This window comes from Haliotis asinina, chromosome 15 (assembly GCF_037392515.1).
Source record: "Haliotis asinina isolate JCU_RB_2024 chromosome 15, JCU_Hal_asi_v2, whole genome shotgun sequence".
Classification (NCBI taxonomy): Eukaryota; Metazoa; Mollusca; class Gastropoda; order Lepetellida; family Haliotidae; genus Haliotis; species Haliotis asinina.
In genome coordinates, this window is record NC_090294.1 from 19,312,466 (window position 1) to 19,332,973 (window position 20,508).

General features: G+C 36.9%; 1 protein-coding gene across 2 annotated transcripts in view; it reads right to left on the minus strand.

Moving 5' to 3' along the window:
- LOC137265184 (leucine zipper putative tumor suppressor 2 homolog) overlaps positions 1 to 20,508 on the minus strand; it is a 76,710-nt gene that overhangs the window by 31,198 nt on the left and 25,004 nt on the right. For both annotated transcript variants that reach the window (XM_067800524.1, XM_067800523.1), the window contains exon 2: positions 1,309 to 1,931. In XM_067800524.1, the coding sequence (XP_067656625.1) occupies positions 1,309 to 1,911 (603 nt within the window). In that variant the 5' untranslated portion in view covers positions 1,912 to 1,931. The remainder of the gene's footprint in view (positions 1 to 1,308; positions 1,932 to 20,508) is intronic.

A 20,508-nucleotide genomic window follows, 5' to 3' on the forward strand; every position in this document is an offset into this window, starting at 1 on the left:
CTGGTTTCATGCTTAAGGCAATAATCCTGATAAATAGAATACATTTCAGGCAGGGGTATGGCACCCATATTTTCACGACATGCATCATATCACAAACCAGATGTAATGTTACACCTTTACATTGGTCATCTTCACATTTGATTATAAAATAGGCAGAACTTGTTCAAACTTGTAGCCTTGTCAACCATCTACATTTACAAAGATCAAAGATTCTCTTAATCTTCCTATCAAATTCTAACCTTAACATCTTACCTATCTCACAACAAATATCAGTCAAGATTATTCAAATATGAAAGATCCCCTATCCACATTAAACGAACATCCTATCAAAAGAATTCCATCACACAAAATATCTGAAACATTTACATCTACATTAAACAAGAAAACTTGAACAATGCAACACAGGCATATCCTTCTATACAAATATGGAGTCAATATAGGATCTCAGCGGACAAATCACACCCAGCCCTGGCACTACCTCAACAACAAACACTTAATCCTGGCACTAATGGAGCTGGCTCACAGATATAAATGCCAATTTACAAAGAGATGGCGACAAGTCAAGCAAATAAACAATTCTGTATACAACAAGCCACGTGTGTCGAGCATAGACAGCCAGTTCCTGGACCAGTGCACCAATAGGCCACCTGTGATTACTTTCTAAGCCTATTATCAATGTTTGAATAACAATCATGTTCTGATACAAGTCTTCTTTCAACACAACATTATTTAACCCAGAAATAGACAAAAATGATTGATGTATCATCACATAAATCCTTATCTTATGCCTGAGGAAACTTTTATGAGGATCTTTTATGAAAAGGATAGTGTCACAAAATTTCACTTGTTCGCAATGATAACTTGATGTTATCAGTCTGTTAGCAAGTCAAGTGATTTTTGCAAGTGAACTGTGAAGAAGATTCAAGTTGTCAGTCCACCTGTGAGTATCCATGTGATGTCATTCAGGAGTGGATACCGCTGTTTGAGAAAGGAGGGTGGGGAGTGGTGAGTTGGGAGTTGTGCAACTCCTTTTTTTATTTAATAAACTTTCCGGACAAAGGGGTTGTTGTGCACCCCTGTACCCACCCTCTGAATCTGCCTATATCATTGCTAAAACATAAACTTTACAATGTCACTGCTGCATACTGCAATTAATGAATAGAAGAGCAGCAGGGATAATGATCAAACTGAAAAATTTCTACTCATGGTTGGAGATAATTCAATATTCTCAATTTCCACACACATAAAACACATGGCCATAATAAAGGGAGACTACTCTAAATGCGAAACAAAAGAGAGCTTACTCACCAGTGGTGAATGAAACACTCCACTTAGTGGTGCAAGTTTCGGGGGTCCTCGGTCGCAGTCTTCGTAAATATTGTCCAACTGCATATCAACTTCTAAATTTGAGTTGCTATGGGAACTACGCATGGATTGCATCCCGCTAGCGATGCTGTACTTGAGAGCTAGGGGGGACCAAGTTTTTCTCCGAACATCTTCAAGGTTGTAAGGGTATGGGTACACGGAATGGCTGGCGTCCAATGGGGCACTGTTTTCTTTATTGGAATGATCAGAATGGCAGGAAGACGTGCTGTACGTCCTACGATACAACTGTGATGACGATGACGTGCGCTGCTGTGATGATAATGTCCGCGGTGTTGAGTGCTGTGACAGATGCGACATGGACTGCGTCATGAGTTGCTGTTGCGATGCCGACTTGTTCCTGGGTGGTATGATGGTGTAGTCAGATTCTCCACTGTCATCTGGGATTGGTTCAAAGATGTACTTGACCTCATGCGAATATGTGGAATAGTTGGACAGGGGACTGTATATGTCATCCTGGCTTGGGTGGCTTGAGAGGTCATCGTCATGGAGACAAGGTTCTGAGCCTGAATGACTCTGGGCAGCCATCTTTATGTTTTACTGCATGGCTGAAAGATAAGAAGAAACATGAATACTGTGCAAGATATTAATTCTGAGAATTACAATAGATTCAGAAAATGACATCAGGCATCAGTATCTGACATTACTGACTTAACTATGGGAAGAAAGCAGGTAATGTCTGAAATCAAGTTTTGTAAAACATAGGTCATTGAATATAGACCTCAAAGCTGGCAGCTAATCTCAGTTGGATTTAGCACTGCTTGTACAGTATTCTAGTTATTTTATTGCAGTTGACGTTTGAGAAAACTCCACAGCGATACAAGTTTGGGAATATAATCTCATGGAGACGAGGTAAACAGGGAGAATATTTTGCTCATATGATGACATGCATGCATGTGTATATATGTATGGCTGCTTGTACTAGCCTAGGGATAACTTGGTTTTGTAGTACCAGCTTGATGAGCCCACTCAGACACATTATACGGACTCCGAGCCAACCAGTCCTTGTTTTACTCATTAATGCCAAGCGCTAGGCAGGGACCAACAAATACAATACTTTAACGTCTTCTGGTAAGACACGGTCAGGGATTGAACCTGCGACCTCTCTCAGGAAGACGCTCTACCCAATACACCATCAAGGTGGTCCTATAATCTTGGCGAACTTATGAACCGACATTGAACAAAAAGCTTAGACAGCTATGTAAGATTTCTTAGAACAGTGACGCATAAAAACATTGGGCCACCTGTGCCTGAGCAAACTAATATTACACAGATTTGAATTGCTTAACACCCAGAGATCAATTTGACAATTCAAAGATGTGTACAATCTACATCCCACCTAAAAAATGAACAGAGGATAATAAGCTTGAAGCATAACCCAGTATTATCGATAGATGACAACAATAAATGATCTTCATGATCATAAAGGTTCTTGATGACAATTCTAAACCTTATTCTTGCATATTTTCCCTGATGAAATGTCTGTTAGTGGATTTAAACTAGATAATATGCCATAAACACTGATCGATAGTCATGAATATCCTGTTGACATTGTACATTTCATGTAGATTCAGGTTCACATCAACTGACTTTTCATGTTGATTTCATGATCACGCCATAGAAACCATGTTATCTACTACAGCAAAGCTAAACAGAGACACTACCCATCACAGTCTTGTTTTATATCTCGAGACAAAATGTAGGCTGTTTTATTATGCCTCAAGACACAATGTAACACAACGCAACCAATCAGTGCATTACAATCAATAAACCACCAACATAATGTACATCATGGGAATTGATCGTACATGTATCAAAATAGCAACAACAGAGCAAGTTCCGGACAATGTGCAAGAGCAATGGATCCTGGAAATGTAATACCAAGTTGAATATAACTTACACACCTTTGAATAAACTGTGTATACTGATGACTTCAACTGACTTCAAGTTCAAGGATATTGCCATTGTAGCTGATATCAAACAACCCCTTATTATCGACATCATCAAATAGCATAGCTTGAAATCCACATGTCGCTAAGTGCAGTGTACACATGTTTGTAGCAGGTGCTGTGTAACATGGCTGAAATCGGTGTGAAATATCTCCAACCAACAGAAAGATTTCAAATGCTGCATAGCAATTTAGATACAGTCGTGACAGCGTCAAGTGTACATGAAAAAGTCGAATAATTTTTTGCTTCTTAATTAGTTTTTAGATGTAAAAGCAAGCTACATTAAAATTGACATACCTGTGAAGAAACGTCTTACAAACAGTAAACACATACAGCACTGCTTGTACACTTCTCTGCTGTCAGCCACACCCACCATAGATCAAGGTAACAGTTTTTTTTCAAATTTTTTTTAAACATGACTACATTCTTTGCTCCAAAACTGAAAGTCACATCACCTCCATACCATAATTGTGCCTCAGAAATCCATGGAATTTGTGAGGTCCTCCCATAACAATGATCTTAGAGAGAGGTTATTCCACTTGGTTGGGCATCACGTCAGTTCAATGATAATTTGATTCATAATTCATGATAGTCATAAACCCATCCACTGCAACAGTGAAGACGATCTGTCACTTCGATGAAGCATGGCTGAGAATTACTGGGCTTTAAAGTACAGTCATGTAACCACTTTGTTCTCATTATTGAACAATAATGTCACTGAAACTTGCTTTGTGTTTCAGCTATGAAAGTAAAAAATATATTGAAACATAATGTCAAATTACCAGGTTGAGTAAAAACGATTTTGACAGCTGACATTCAACGCTGTGCACTTCCTGTCTGAAACGTCCTACCCAAAAATAATTGTAGAGATATTAGTTATTTTCTGTGAATAATGGTTTGGATTTTATTTTCTGTGAGTATTCAGTAGCAGTCATGTAACCCATACTCTTGATAAAGCCATGGCAGGAAAATGACATGATAAAGAAAATAAACTTCTCAAATCAGAATCTGTCAAAATGTCCCCAAAAAGAATATTGTAGGAAATGTTTTGAACTAGCCGTAACTGAATGCTGAATTTTGACATGACAGTGACTGCACATTGTTGCAAGCTATTTCCACCAGTAATGAAGTTCAATAAAATAATGTCTAAGTAATAGTCTGAGAAAGGCAAAAAGAATGATTAACAGCTTGAACACATGAGTGATAGCATGAACATAGTTGTGCCACATTACAGTAGATTGTGTCGTTATTCTGTTTGAAGAAAATTCAAATCTTGTTAGAGACAGTGAGAGGAACTTAGAGTTATTTCCCTTGTTTACATGACTTTGGCATGTTTCATCATTCAAGACGTTTCTGAAGGGACTTTCTAGAAGGCTCACTGTGCCGAAACAAGAACAAAAACATAGCAATTTAAAACGACTTTTCCACCTGACTTATGTTATTGCCAAGTGCAGACTGGATAGCTGTTTGTGAACTCCTATCAGTTCCAACCTTATTTTGGATTCAAGAATCAATTTCTCAGTTAAATATAGATTCATGTACCTTTTTGGGTTGACTGCTATCTATGATTCAAACCCACACTCACAGAATCAGGCACGGGATCACTAGCACACAAAGCAACCACTCAAACAGCTTATGCTAAAGACCAACCCTTTCCTTGTGTATACTCTCAGGAGCTTATCACATAAAAAATGTCTTGTCCCCCTTTCAAAATGCAAAATATACACCTCTTTAGATATATGAGAGCATGAAAAAGATAAATATAATTTGTAATAGAGTAATTATTTGCAGTTTTTAAATTATCCATTTGAATCTCATACATTGAGTATTAACATGTAAAATCGTAAGATGCAAAATCATCAGTGGAGGCCCTTGTAATATGTTCTGAAGGTCGCTAAATACTGTCCATCCCTTTGTCAACCGTGTCCTGTCCGACAGCTATCTCCTGTCAGTCTGGGTCGCCCATAAATACAACACTTATGTACAACCAGCACTTTATCTTTTTCAGCTGATACAACACGTTCTCCGCCTCTGTCAGCTCTGTTTACAATCCCCAGGAGACAACAACAGCATGAAGACAACTAGTCTTGTTCCTCAAAGATAACACTGCCATTACCCCAACTCACAGCCTCTCTTTAGAAGTGACCAAGTCCAGCAATACAATAGCCACACTGACCATATGCTAACACTGTTTCTGAGATGCTAGCTGTCTTCGCATAGTGAGGTCCTGTCTTGTACAACCTTGCAACATTGTCAAGATAGAGATGCCAAGTTTATATGATTCCTAACATTGGATGCATAGCGCACAAGGCTAAACTGACATACATGTGGCGCTCGTATTTACCCCTTGGCCTTCATGTAAATTCTGTATTTACCAAAGGTCTTAAGTTGCAGTGAAATTGATTTGTGAGCGGTGGGTCCAGATGAATGGTCAAGTTGGGTCACTGCAGGTGAAAGGGACACATTTAGGACAATGGCCACTCTGCGGCTTATCGCTTGTAATTATAATCATAAATATGATCAATAAATCTGTATTGTATGTCATCGAATGCACTGGATGGACTTGTCAATATTGACATGGGAAACTGACATGACAAACTTGTACATTCAATTATCACATGTTGTATATTTCATTTATCAGGCAGGCTAACCCTTAAGTCAGAACAAACAAGTAGGCACAGGGATAATAGTGCACCTAAGACCTGGGCGTGAAACTTGACACTGAATATAGCAATCTTCATTAAGCATACTGGTCAAAGTGCTATAAGCAAGTCAAGTATATCCTCATGTGAAGAAATGTCCATTCAATAATTCAGATCAAGGCCATGTTACAAAACACTGACAAAACATTTTAAAAGTTACCATTCCACATTTAAAATATTGTACTTAATATATATGTTGTCAAATATTTTCCAGTGTATTTGGAATTTCTGTTGAAACTATCTACCAAAATAGAATCTCATGAGAAATATAATATTTAAAACATCTCATGACTCAATTACATTTTGGCAAACAGCCATGTGAAATACATTGCCGCCAGCAATAGTTGACATGTACACAGAAAGATTGGATTGCCTGTCTGTACAAATATAGTTTGTTTACAGCATCTTCTGTGTGTGAGTGAAGGCGTTGACAGCAGGGATGAAACCGACATCACTGCTGTGAAATGACACGCTATAACTGGCATTTGCTACTGATTTTTTTATGTATCTCCTGTATGTTGTTTACAGAATATTGTTGCTGTTTCTAGATGGTACTTCTGGACACAGTTTGCTCAAAAAACATCTTAAATCTTGTATGTACACATGGATTAAGAGAACCTTTGAAACTTAAACATCCGCTCAAAAAGATTTTAGTTAAATAATTCCACAAGCTTGAACCAAAAGGTCTACACAATACTGATGAAAATAAATAAGGGAACATATCCTTATCTTCTGTCATGCTATCGCAGATTAACTTGATTTCAACTTTGTATTTTCAAAACTCAACAATCTTGTATGGCCAGTTGAGGCATGTCTCTCAATGCTCATCCTGCTGTGTAGGTAAAGCTGTTATGCAGCCCTACAATCTCCTTGTTAATCTGATCCTGAATCTTTCACACAAGAGTGTTGAATTTTCAAAAGTTTTGAAAAAACGAAATGGAAATCTGAAGTCAATCTGAAATTTTCATACCAAATGACATGCAGAATGTTCTAGGAAAGCTTTTTCAAGGTGATTATGGAGCCTCAACTGTTGAATATGTTGAAAGTCTTAAAGCTAATGACTATTAACGGTCAATGCAGATGTAAAACATATACATCTAAAGCTAAAAAGTTTAAATGCAAGTTTCAAGTAAATATATCACAAAGACCATGCAGTGAACTTGGTTTTAAACAGCTTTTAACAATACTCCAGTGAAAGCATTGCAAGGGTCACTAAAAATAGGCTTAACACACTGTACCCATTAAAGAAATCGAGTCAAAATCGAACACCTTAACCACTAGGCTGCTCAACTTCCTTCAAAGACTATGTGAACTCCATGCTATAATATACACTTATAACTGTGTTCCCAAACACAGAGAGACAGATCTGAAGTTACAAAACATGAAAAGTCACCAGCAAGACTTTCATAAAATGTTTGTAGCCCGGGGACATTATAGCATCTGAATGCCTTAATGTACATAAAAACATTACAGTATGGATCCTTTTGGGAGATAAACATTTGGTCCTAAAAATAATCAACTAACCAAAACGTTGCAAGGCAAGTTTTCATGAAGCTATTGTACAACAAAGACTACACTGTATTAAGAACTTCTGCTAAGAATGAAATCGCCCTTAGACACAAAAATTTGTTTCTAAGACCTAACTAAAAGGTTCTAAGGTAAGTTTCATGAAGCTGTTGCAGGACTAGGGCATCACTGTATCAAATACTTACAACTGTTCCGCTTAGACTGATTTCTGGGCTCGTGTTTCAGGTGTGCGATCTGCACCTGACCCCTCAATCTGCTCTGACTTGTCGACTATTTTAGCAGTTGACGTAAACCTCAGGCATTTTGACAGGATGTGGCAAAATATACGATAGATCTTGTGATGATATATTTACCCAAAGCTGACGTTCATGTGAAGCTTTGAAGATGATCGAGAGGACTGTTATGTTTCAATTAAACAATGACAAAAGGTCTGACCATGTATCATTTTGGTGTTTGTACCTGTAACACAATTTGGAACCAGTGGTCTCTTGCGCTGAGCTCTGACATTAATGATTAGTTGTGCCAACAGATGGTATCTGGTGACTTGTAACTAGTTTGGTTACTAGTAGCAACAATGAACAAGAACTGATGTACAAGAATGTTATACAAGATGACTGATGGTGAGCGGTATTTGTTACTGACTAGTAATCACTGAAGTCTTAGTGTGCATCTGGCAGAGTGAGTGAGTGAGTGAGTGAGTGAGTGAGTGAGTGAGTGAGTGAGTGAGTGAGTGAGTGAGTGAGTGAGTGAGTGAGTGTAGTTTTACACTGTTTATAGCAATATTCCAGTAATAGAATGGCGAGGGGACACCAAAAATGGGCTTTAAACATTGGACCCATGTGGGAAATTGAACTCTGGTTTTTGGCATGGCGAGTGAACGCTTTAACCACCAGACTGTCCCACCGCCTGTATCTTGTTGGTTGTTTAATGTCTCAGTAGCATGCCAGCTGAATGACAGCAGCTGATGACAAATGAGTCTGGACCAGTGACCGATGTCATGAGCATCAATCTGTGACTGATCATTTCTCACAAGCCCAACTTGCAGTATCATGTCAACAGGACACCAGAAATAGGCTTCAGGTGTTATACCCATGCAGAGAATCAACTACTTGACTGCTCCCTCATAGTAAATGGGTGCAGGGTGTTATAACAGTTATGATATCATTGTACCCTGAATAAATTAACACAACTTGCTTTTAGACTTAGTGAATTTAATACTTAGAATATTTCTTTCTGTCATAATTTCATGTGTAATTTTGTCTACAAAACAGATCAAAATCATATTATCATCCTAAACTGAAATACTACCTTAAGAGAATGAAAGAGATACATAAATGTGTGCCATATTCATGACAATTGTAAAAGGAAATGAATGCATAAACTTTCCACAGAAAAGAAGGGTTGAGTCAGACTTGACGTCAGATCTCCATTACTCCAGCCATATGGTGACAAACAAGTCAGAAACAAAGAATCAACGCAAATACTCTAAAATGACATCAGTCAAGACTTTTCCATGTCATGACTGCATGTCTTGCACAAATCAACACACTAAATGTCATACTTCTCTACATTACTAAAAACACCTACCTATTTCAATTTACAACTGTCAAAACAAATCCACCTTGTACATATCACACCTTAGTGAAATATACAACCTTTTTCAAACCTTTTCCTGAACCAACGATCAAATAACCAGGTCAGTTTCAACGCAAAAACATCAGTGTTTTCAGATTCTTCCAGGAAGAATGACTACCCTGGGCAGTTTGCCATGTCTCAAGCTTGAAAAAGCTGTCATCTTTCCTTTACAGCTCACAGAGTGAGATAAGATTTTGAACGACTAGATGCAGCTAATAGCCTTTAGTGGGGAGTATTGATAACAGTCCAGTTAGACTAACAACTAGTCTCTGAAATGAACATATTTTACTGACGAAAACGTTCATAGTGAAAAAAAAATAATATAATGAAATGAAGCCCTGAGACTTTCTTCATTCTCAGAAGCTAAGGAAATCTAGACTTGCCACATTTTCTAGACTTATGTGGGCTTTCTTGGATATATATACTTCAGGGTCTGTACGACAGACTAACATCCAGCGCACTGACTTGTTTATATCATCATACATTCAGCATATGAAACATGACATTTTAAAGCTTTGTCTCAGAATAAAATTTGAATTTGTACAATATTCAAACTAACTTCCATTTTTGACACTGAAGCAAAATTTGCATTTTCACAATAGGTTGTCACTTTTATCTTGAATATTTCGTTCAACAAACTAAGAATGTAATAATATATGCACACACATATGCATGTGCATATATCTGAATATAATGTCTTTCTTGTGATCAGTTATAAGGAAACTCAAGATTTCTTGTATCACTGCAGTCAGCAAAAGTCACAACGTGATTCAATCACATATAGTGCTATTTTAAAGTGAATAAAAAATACTTGAAATATATATGTATATATATAATGCTATTTTTTGTCATGTAAAACTGGAGAAAAACATTTGAGTATGACATGTACAATACTGATGATAAAAAGCTTGAATCTTTCCTCTGTCTCTAATATAATAATAGATAAACGATGGCCAATAAGCATTGGAAATGGACACTGTTTAGGGTTATAGTTAGAATCAGGGTCAGGGATAGCTTGTCCTTACCTACACAAACCCTAAGTAGATATTATGGGTGGAAATTTTTCCCAAATCTAATTCTAAGCCTAATTTATCAAGTGGATATTTTGTGTTCACGTTCAACAATTTTACATGCAATACAAACGCAAGATAAACAGTTCTCAGTTACAGCATCACATTCTATAAAATATAAATCTCTGAGAATATAAGGAACGGTAAATATTAGATCAAGACAGTCACCTGTGGGAAACACGAAAGCAATGGAGAAGTTGAATTACCCTGACTGGTCTCCTGAAGGTAATGCATAACCTCACTCTGTGTATGTACCTTTGCTTATCTCACATGGGTCTAAACAATACAGCTCTACCTCTCCCAGCTGTGAAATGCCTGCCAGCTATCTACATGCATGCACTGGTGTAGATTTCACCTACACAACACCTGAGTCTCACTGCTATTTCTATCCCAAGTTACTTACCTCCTTGTAAACAAGCTTAAAGTTTCCTAAACAAACAAAGGCCGAGCCTTACTCATCAAATGACCACAAAGACTGACCTGGCTTGTCTAATGACCGCAGAGATTAGCTGGCTAGTCCAATGACCACTCGGACCCAGCTGGCTAATAATTCAATCAAAGCTCAACCCTGGATTAACGGAAGGCCCATGTGGGTGTTTGTATTATCACCTATAAAACCCCAACAAACATACAAAAGGGGATTGTGTTTGGGTCTGGATCCTTTAAAGCGATGTATGCAGCATCCTTAAACTGATGCACTAAGTCCTGAAGTCATGCTGTGTGTTGTAATAATGTAGATGGGGTAATGTAAGCATGGCCATGAAAGACAAGGATTACTGGTCATGCTGTGAACCCTTGCCTTGGTCTTCAATAGATAATCCTTCAAATGAATCATTTACATGTGTTGGTCAGATCTGGATTGCGGGTGTTGATACCCAACTGACAGGTGATTAATTACACTGACCCAAGTCTGCAGATTCCACAAGAATCAGTTCACATTTCACAATGCTAAATGCTATTATTTTTTGCTTAGACGAAAGTATGTTAAGTTAAAAACAAACAACCCCAAACTATTGATAATTAATGTCCTTTAATATCTAATCTATAATTAATCATGAAACATTGGCGCATACTGGAGTGATGCTCATATAAGCCACTAGGCTTATTTGCCTGTCCATTTTTCAGTTTCAGTGAAAAAAAAATCCCATATGTTTAACATATAATGCAACATCTTATGCCATTTTAACTGAAGGGTAATGATAGGGTTGTATAGGAAACATGGTGTTTGATTGTTTCCCAACAATTGCCTCAAGATCAAAACCTGCAGAACAAAACTTGACCCAATTTAAACAGCAAAGCAATGAATGTTTCTTTGCAGTGAATGTATTTCAAGTATTATTTCTGAAAGTGTATTTGCTATGTCATTCATTTTCTTCTCACAGAATCAACCATGTGATAAATTAAAGAACATTCACTACATACTTACAGTGGTGAACCTTATTATATATAACACCAGCTTCCAACAGTGGTCAGTTCAGCCAAGAGGTTCATCACACTACCTCGCTAAGCTGTCTGTTGTCCACTCCACGGTCCCTCCCACACAAAATAATCTACCGCCCTCCTTCACATGTGACTCACTAGATTGGACAACAAATAGACTTTGTTGGTAGGTATACATCTACTAATGGCCTCTTCCCTATTATGTATTTGTCAATTCTGACACAGGGGTACTGCAAGGTGGCTCTCTAATCCTTAGTCTTTTCTGCATATTTACTCAAGTGGAACAAAACCTGCATGCCATTGAAGGGTGACTGAAGAGCATGGCCAATGGGGAATTTACCTCTGTTAATTACACATTGGGAATCTGTAAATTAAATATTTAATATTCAGATCATTAGGTGTCCAACTTGTCTAATTACAATATGCGTCTTTGTTATGTGTTCCGACTATACTATTGTCACTCGTAATGCCTGAACACTTCCTGCTTAATAATGCCATAAGATATGCATAAACCACAGACTGTAAGCCATATGTTACACAAAATGTATCAAACGTAACACCACATTGAAGTGTCAGGATTAAGCCTTGACTTTAATGAATACACATTTTACTAGAAGATTATAATATTTCCCAAAATAATATATTGAGTTATGACTCATCAATATACAATCAAATGCATCAAAGCTTACGACTTGAATGGAATCCACTTTTACCAAGACTTTTCAAATATGTTCCAAATGAATTAGTACATGGTTAAACATGTTTTTAAACCTTTTTATGTCTCTCATAATTCTATTTTGAATGATTTTGTACACTTTTATAAATGAAAAGTACACACAGTTGTGTGGATATTTTTGCTTTGTAAAGTAGTGAGATGTTAATGTCTGTCCAAAATATTTTATTTATTTACACACTTATCACCATTCAACAAAGCATTATGCTGTTGACATCCAAATTATGGTTAGAAACAGGAAAATATTCAACTACGGCACAGTGTAAAGTATGGAATGGATTTTTGAATGGAGTTTGGATTGGAATGATGAAACGGAATTTGGAATGGAAATAAATGGAATATGCTCATCTTACACTAAACAAACCAGAGTTGTGACGGCCTCCAAACCAAAAGTAAATTGACAGTAAACAGTTCAGGAGACACTTTCTCTCCTGCTTACACCCCTCCAGATGGACGATAAGGCTAGTGGCAGACAGAGTTGTGGCAACAGCCTGTCTCACAGTCCCTCAACTCTTTCATTTTCTACTGTGTCCACTTAAAAGCCTAACATAGGAATCACATACACGATATGTAAACCATTTTAATTTTGGACATCTTGTTCTTATTATCTACATAACCTGGAAAATATTATTTCAACTTGTTCCCCCACACCTCATGTGCCTTCGGGCATGTGGTTGATGGGCCATGGCTGAAGAAAGAAGCTGACACCCATGTCTCTTAGCTAATATCAGTGACCAGCTATTAATAAGCAGTCTTAGCATATTAGAATGAAGACTTGTTTACAAAGAGCAAATTTGTGTGACTCCAAATTCTATTCCAAATTTCATTCCGTCATTCCAATCCAAATTCCATTCCAAAATCCATTCCATACTTTACACTATGCCTTCAACTATACACCTTCAGCATGTTCAGTACTCCAGGATGCAAATTTTTCTGTAATCCATCAAAAAGAAAATAATTCATCTTGGGGTTGTCTTGAAAAAAGTAGTTAGGAAACAGTTCAGTTGCAACAGAAACACGATACTTCCTGAGTGATGAAACCAACTGGTTGTGTTGGCTGCTGTGGTAATCACTTCACTGCCAGTTTCAAACTTTAAATGTGTTTCACATATTTCTGTTTACCCCATGCTGGAACTTACGGGGTCAGGACAAACAAATTAGGCTATTAGAACGACATATGACTCCATTTCGGCTCAAGGAGCATAAACATTTTAAGATATATTTTTCCACATGTGTGACTTTATGGGCATCTAAGTAATCCAGTGTGTTAGAATGATATTCAATTCCAACTCAGTTATTTATTTAAGGATAAATCTCTCTGTTACCATGGTATTATCTGTCACATGTGTAACTGAATGGTATAAAAATTTCTCTCAATTTGAAATTCTAAAATGTCGACATCCTGTTCCATGCAGAAATGGTTCCGAATTTAGTCAAATACACCATTAGAAAAAAGTAGGGATATTCCATTATACGATCATATCACAAGCCAATGCCAATGCATATGAGAACAAGTAATATATATTCATACAGATAAAACATTTCCAAAGGAATGGAATAAATTGTCAAATTTTCCCTTAATGTTTCTTCATCATCTGTTTCCTGTTTGGCTTCATCATTTACATTTCATCCATCTTGTAAGTCCAATAAGAGGAAAGTTCATCACTATTTTGGACATCAGTTTTAACTCATTCTTCTGTATATTCGATCTTCCCTTCAAAGAAATAACAAGCATTCATAGATCAAACAAATGTGTCTTTTGTTATGCAGTTAGTTGTTCAGAGATTGTATTAGTAAGTTGATAACAGTACTAGCCAGACAACTCATCATAACCAGGTGAATATGTTCTTATAAAAGGAAGCCAAATTCAATTTCCCAGACCCATAAAGACGTTTGTCATGATAATGAAATAAAAGAACCATATTCTGAAGCATGAATGCTTGGACAGCACCTTATTGTATTTGGAATGTGATGCATAAACGAAAAGAACAACAACTAACTTTTAAGACTTGTGTATTTTCCTCCCCTCCATGGTGACCTTTGCGAACCCAAGGCATGACCCTTGCTCTAAAGGCAGATTGACAGCAGGTGAAACTGACAATGAAATCAACATGATGCCCTGCTGACATTTGCAAATATCTAACATTTTGCTGAGTGCATGTTCATAGCACTCACCTTTGGAAACAGTTGATGGAATATGTGAGAGGCTGCTTCCCATCCAAGTTTTACAAGTCTGACAGTTTAAAGTCAATAAACATGTCAAATGGTTGCATTCTACTTGAATTTTTGTCTGCTTAACATAACACTACACTTGACATCAACAGAAAAAAAAACATTTTGAAGCATATGACATTTTTTGTTTCCACACAGAATACATAGTTTACAATGTAATGGATATTAAATTTCAATGAGTTTGGTATATTTTAATTCTCAACAAAATTTGTATGATGGAGATATGGCTTAATCGGAACAGGTGCAAACAATCACTGTCTGCTCAAGAACACACAACCTTTGATGTGAATGAAGATTTTGATGTCTTGAACCAGGGATTTACGTTGAGTCCTGTATTTTAAGGTCTCTGGAACTCATACTCTAAATTTTAAGGGGTCCTGAGCTATAAAATGATGGTCCCAGACACTTAGATATTATTATTAATATTATGTTATAATATTGTTGCAATTAAGTTAGTGTTATTGTACTGTGTATTATGATCATCACAGTAATTAAACTGAAAATGATATCATAACCCAGCTAGTTTCAGACGCAGTGGTAACTTCTTGTTACTTGATCAACATTTAATAATTCTTTGGATTTTTCTGCATTCCTGTGGACACGTTTATCTATTTTGTTGTGTTGGTTGTCATTTTCTATGCGCTTAGGATGTAGTAGGTTGTGCCCTGTAAATCCGTTAAGCAGAGCAAAAATCACTTCAAAGCATACAATATTCTCTGTTTCCAGACTAAATACCATAGTTCATTACATAATGGATACCAAATTTCAATGTGTTTTATTTATTCTGATTTTTAACAACAAATTTTTAATGCTGAAGCTATGGCATAATAGGAAAAGGCACAAACAACAACCCTGTGTGACACCATCTTTCAATAGTATTTTCCCACAGAAACACTTGCTGCACTAACTCTCTCTACAGCAGAATCAAGTAAATCTCAGTGACAATTTTTTAAGCATATACTTAGCCACACATTTAAACCTGCAGTTAGCTACCCGCTTGAAATAAATTGCACATTTCACAGGTGTAGACGAAAACAAGTCTCGTGAGAGTGAAGCTGTTCATCCATGTAAGTAATTTCACTCAGCATCCTTGACACAATGTGGGTCTCATACATTCCAAGCTGTCATTTTCTCTAGTAGACTACCTATACTTTTCAAACTATGACATTCCTAAAAAGCCAGAGTAGACATGAAGCAGGGCATTCACACAGAAATGTAGTCATCCATATCTGCAAATTACATCATGCAAAATTACTGATGTTCGTTTTGATAATGAAATATTTAACAAGCAATTTATCTCTAGGCTCACTCACAAAGTCAGATCACTGACCTGTTGCAAGTTGTATGCTTTTCATCAGGAATCGAATCACAGGTGAACACAGACTGAATTAGAACTGCATAATTGTTAATTATGTCGCTTTACATGCATCTTGACTTCATCAATATTCAGAGTGAGTGAGTGAGTGAGTGAGTGAGTGAGTGAGTGAGTGAGTTTTTATGCCACATTTTGCAACATTCCAGCCATATCATGACTTGGGTTTGATTTCTCAAAATAGTAGAATATGTGAACCCCATTTGTGGTGTCCCTGTGATATTGCTGGAATATTGCTGAAGTGGCATAAAACCACACTTGCTCCTTCTTTTGATTCAGTTTGTGTCTTTCTTGTTTCTTAGAAAGACACAGCCTTAATAAACTCAAATCTACATAAATCTACGGCAACAATATATAAAAGCTGTCATTTTCTGAAGTAGGATGGTACAAGCAGGACAGGTCTACTGAATTGATTTTTGTTGTGTAAGTGTTGATATGAACTGAAAAGTGTCATTTCTGAACAATACTTGAGAGCTAGTGGAAATAATTGATTGGATAGGTTAGGGTACATACACACAAAGCACAAACCTTGATATTGACCAGCTATTTACAAGAGATGACAGAATGTAACTTGCTTGATGTGTGTCACACATGGCAATATCTGCACATGGTTGTCAGTTTCTTGTAGAATTGACACATTATCCAATTCTGTATATAACCTTTTCACACATTAGTTTTTCAGTTTGAACCAACATACTCACTGCTCATTATAAAACAGCTAAGGGTGATATCGTAGTATTTAAGGAGTTCACCTGCCACACTTAAGTTCTGGTTTTGATCCCCCCATGAGCAGAAAGCATGATTCCTATTGGTGTCCCGTGCCATGATATTGTTTGAAAATTGTTAAAAGTGGCATATAGTCAAATTCATCATGAACACTCTGAAAATATATATAGCCATGATGGCCTCAAAACAAAGACAATTATTGATATGGGTTTTTTTTGCTATTTTTCAGTTTATGGATTCTGCCAATGGGAGACACAGTCTCCACAGTCACTATCGCTATTAGGACACACAATATTATTCATTTTGATGACCAAGGCTCATATGGTTGTCAAAATCTGTCAAAAACAATCAATGAAGTAATGTCATTGTCTCGCCATGGAGGCCAGGTATTTATGGGTTTAAGGTATGTTTCTGATCAAACTGATTTCATTAACCATGTTAACTGTGTGGCTAGGTTCAATTGTCATTGAGTAAAATTCCAACAGAGAGAGTTTTTTCTTCCATGAGACCAGGTACAGTTTCCGATCAAGCCCCAGCTCAGGTTTCACAACTCCAGAATAAACTTCTCTACTACATGAAAGAAATACCAACACTAACACAGTATGAAATATTCACCATTCACATGACAATAAAACTTTGTAGTAATTACATTTTTCTTTGAAACCATAAAGATTTTGTCAAAACCTGTAATATTCTTTGCCACACCTGAGTAACGAAGCCAAAACAATACCTTGTACTGGTCGCAAAATGGTGTCATTCATTCGAAAGGAATGCAAACCCACATCTCCCCACCTGAAATATACCCCACTAATGGCATTTTTCAGAAAACATACCTACTTTGTAATCTTACATGCTATCAATTTCAGGTGACAAGCGTCTCGACAGAGGTACACTTCATATGAACATAGGTCCAGCCATGCAGGGGGCACATATTATGGGCTGTGGAATCATGTTAATGTCCCCTTAACCACTCGTAATGATGAAATGTACATGCAGTGGGCCATGATGGATGACAGGCGGGGCCATGTTGATTTCCTCTCAAGTTTTCCAACAATTGCTCCATTGTGATCAATTGTACACCTGGAATAATTTCTTTTACAGACTCCAAAATGATCTATTGGATTGAAATATGGTTTGACCTTATTTCAATATGAACAAGATGTGTTTTGGAATATTGTTTGAATTAATTTCTGAAATTTCTTTAAATAACATTGATGCCATAATGATAAAGGGTATTTCTGCAATATAGAAATAATCATTCAATATTTTATAGACGTTTAATGACATTGGCATCAATATTGTTTGATGTATTTAAATATTTTCTTTTAATGACGTAGAATAGGAATATTTTATAGACGTTTAATGATATTGGCATCAATATTGTTTGATGTATTTAAATATTTTCTTTTAATGACGTAGAATAGGAATATGATGAATGACTGCTGACAGCTGCATGATCGAGCTGATTGACAATATTCAGAAAAATATCATATTTCCGTTTTTACATTGTTTTGTCAAACACAACATTCAAAGCGGTTTGGGGGATATTTTTAAAAAAATTTCAATAATGATACCATGGCTTCCCAAAAAAACAAATGTCAGTTATAGATTGGGTAATTTTTCTTTACATTACAAGCAAAAGTAAGAAGTGATGGTTCATCAGAAATGAAATCACCAAGAAGACTATTGTCTGTACAACTGACCAAATCCACATGCACACATTGCAGTAGTGATCGTCAAGCTTCATTACTACATCCATGAGGAACATGCAAGTGCATCTGTGATAGAATGAAGAACATGGCATACATAGCCAAACATTAGCACATTCCTGGCAGTCTCAAGACATGCCTGATTTGATGTCTTAGCACTGGAATTAACTCACAGACAAGGGTGGGGTCCATGTTGTTAACGTAAGGATGATCTGTGCATGAACATGGTTACATGAAACAATATGAAAGTTTTGAGGGGCATTCGGATAGACAGTGGTGAAAGAGTCCGCTTGTCACACTAATGACTCAGGTTTGATTCCCCACATATGAACAATCAGTGAAGCCCATTTCTGGTGTCCCTGCCATGATATTGCTGGAATATTGCTAAAGGTGGCATGAAAGTAAACTTACTCACTCACAAATCAAAGAGTGATGTTAGTGAATGTTTGTGATTGTAAAGGTGTTTGTATCCTGCTCTACTAAAGAAACCTGTCACAAACACGTGCAAAGGCAAGTCAACTGTTCCACAATAAACCTTTGAAACAGATGGTGAAGTCAAAATCTGGAACTGCAACAGACATAATTTTGTCAGTGATGTGTAGATCCAGGGTAGAATGGGTCTTCAGAAACACATGCTTGCCATAAAAGGCGACTATGCTTGTCGTAAGAGGTGACTAGCAGGATCGGGTGGTCAGGCTCGCTGACTTGGTTTACATGTGACATCAGTTCCCAAATGCACTGATCAATGCTCATGCTATTGATCGCTTGATTGTCTGGTCCAGACTTGATTATTTACAGATTGCTGCCATATTGCTTGAATATTATTAAATGCATTGTAAAAGTAAACTCACTCACTCTCAAATGTCCAGTCCTTTCTGCAATGCTGTAGCCCTAAATGAAGCAAGTACGAAGTTCCTAAAGGTTTTGAGTCACCATCTTGCTCACTGGGGTTCCTTTTCAATCTAAATGTTGTTGCTTGGAATATATTTTCTGAGACTAAGAGTCAGTCTAGACAATCATGAGATGAAATGAAACGTACAAGATAAAGAAATTGACAACACAGCTCCTAATCATGTCAATAAGAACAAACAAGGATTAGGTTGGACCCTATGTAAGAAACTGACAACCCACGTGAAATAGACAAGCAAGCACATGTGCTAAGTATTACTTGTTGACTGTTCTGCTTGTGTACCTAAGAGTGATATACATTGCATGGGTAACTGTCATGTATAATGAACGCCTCACATAGCTGGGTGTAACAGATTCTCTGCCATGTTCATTGCACATGTCAGTGAAACAGACAAAGGTGCATGTTTACAACAGATTACTCAAGTGAGTTTTTTTGTTGTTTTTTTTTTTTCAGACTGCTGTTAGCAATTTTCCAGCAATATCATGGAGGGGGACACCATAAATGGGCTTTGTGGGAAATAAACCCCTGACCTTTGCTTTGATGAACAAATGCTTCAACCACAAGACTAGTGAACGAGTGAACAAGTTTGGTTTTACGCCGCTTTTAGCAATATTTCAGCAATATCATGGACATCAGAAATGGGTTTCTCACATTATACCCAAGTAGGGAATTGAACCTTGGTCTTGGGCATGATGACCAAACACTTCAACCACTAGGCTACCCCAGTGCCCCACTATGCTGGTCACCACATCCTTCATTAATGAAGTGGAATATATAACAGGATGTAACTTTGTTTCATTCATCAATTCTCTTTCAAAATCGATTTACACATCTTCCATCAGAGATGTTACAAAACATATGTAGAAAAGTTGTATTTAGTCTCTGGAAACTAAGTTTAAGTTGTTTAAACTATTTGTAAGTCATTTTTTAAGAGTGCTGCTGTTTAGTTTAGTAAAGATTATTGTACTAGTTTTCAGTAGATATACTTATTCTTTTTTATATAGATTTTTAAGTGATGGTGCAAGACTGGAAACATTAGAAAGTCTGACAGCAATTGGTTAGGGAAATTGCAACAACTTTGTGTTCACCTACAAGCAATGCATCACTGTCATAACACACC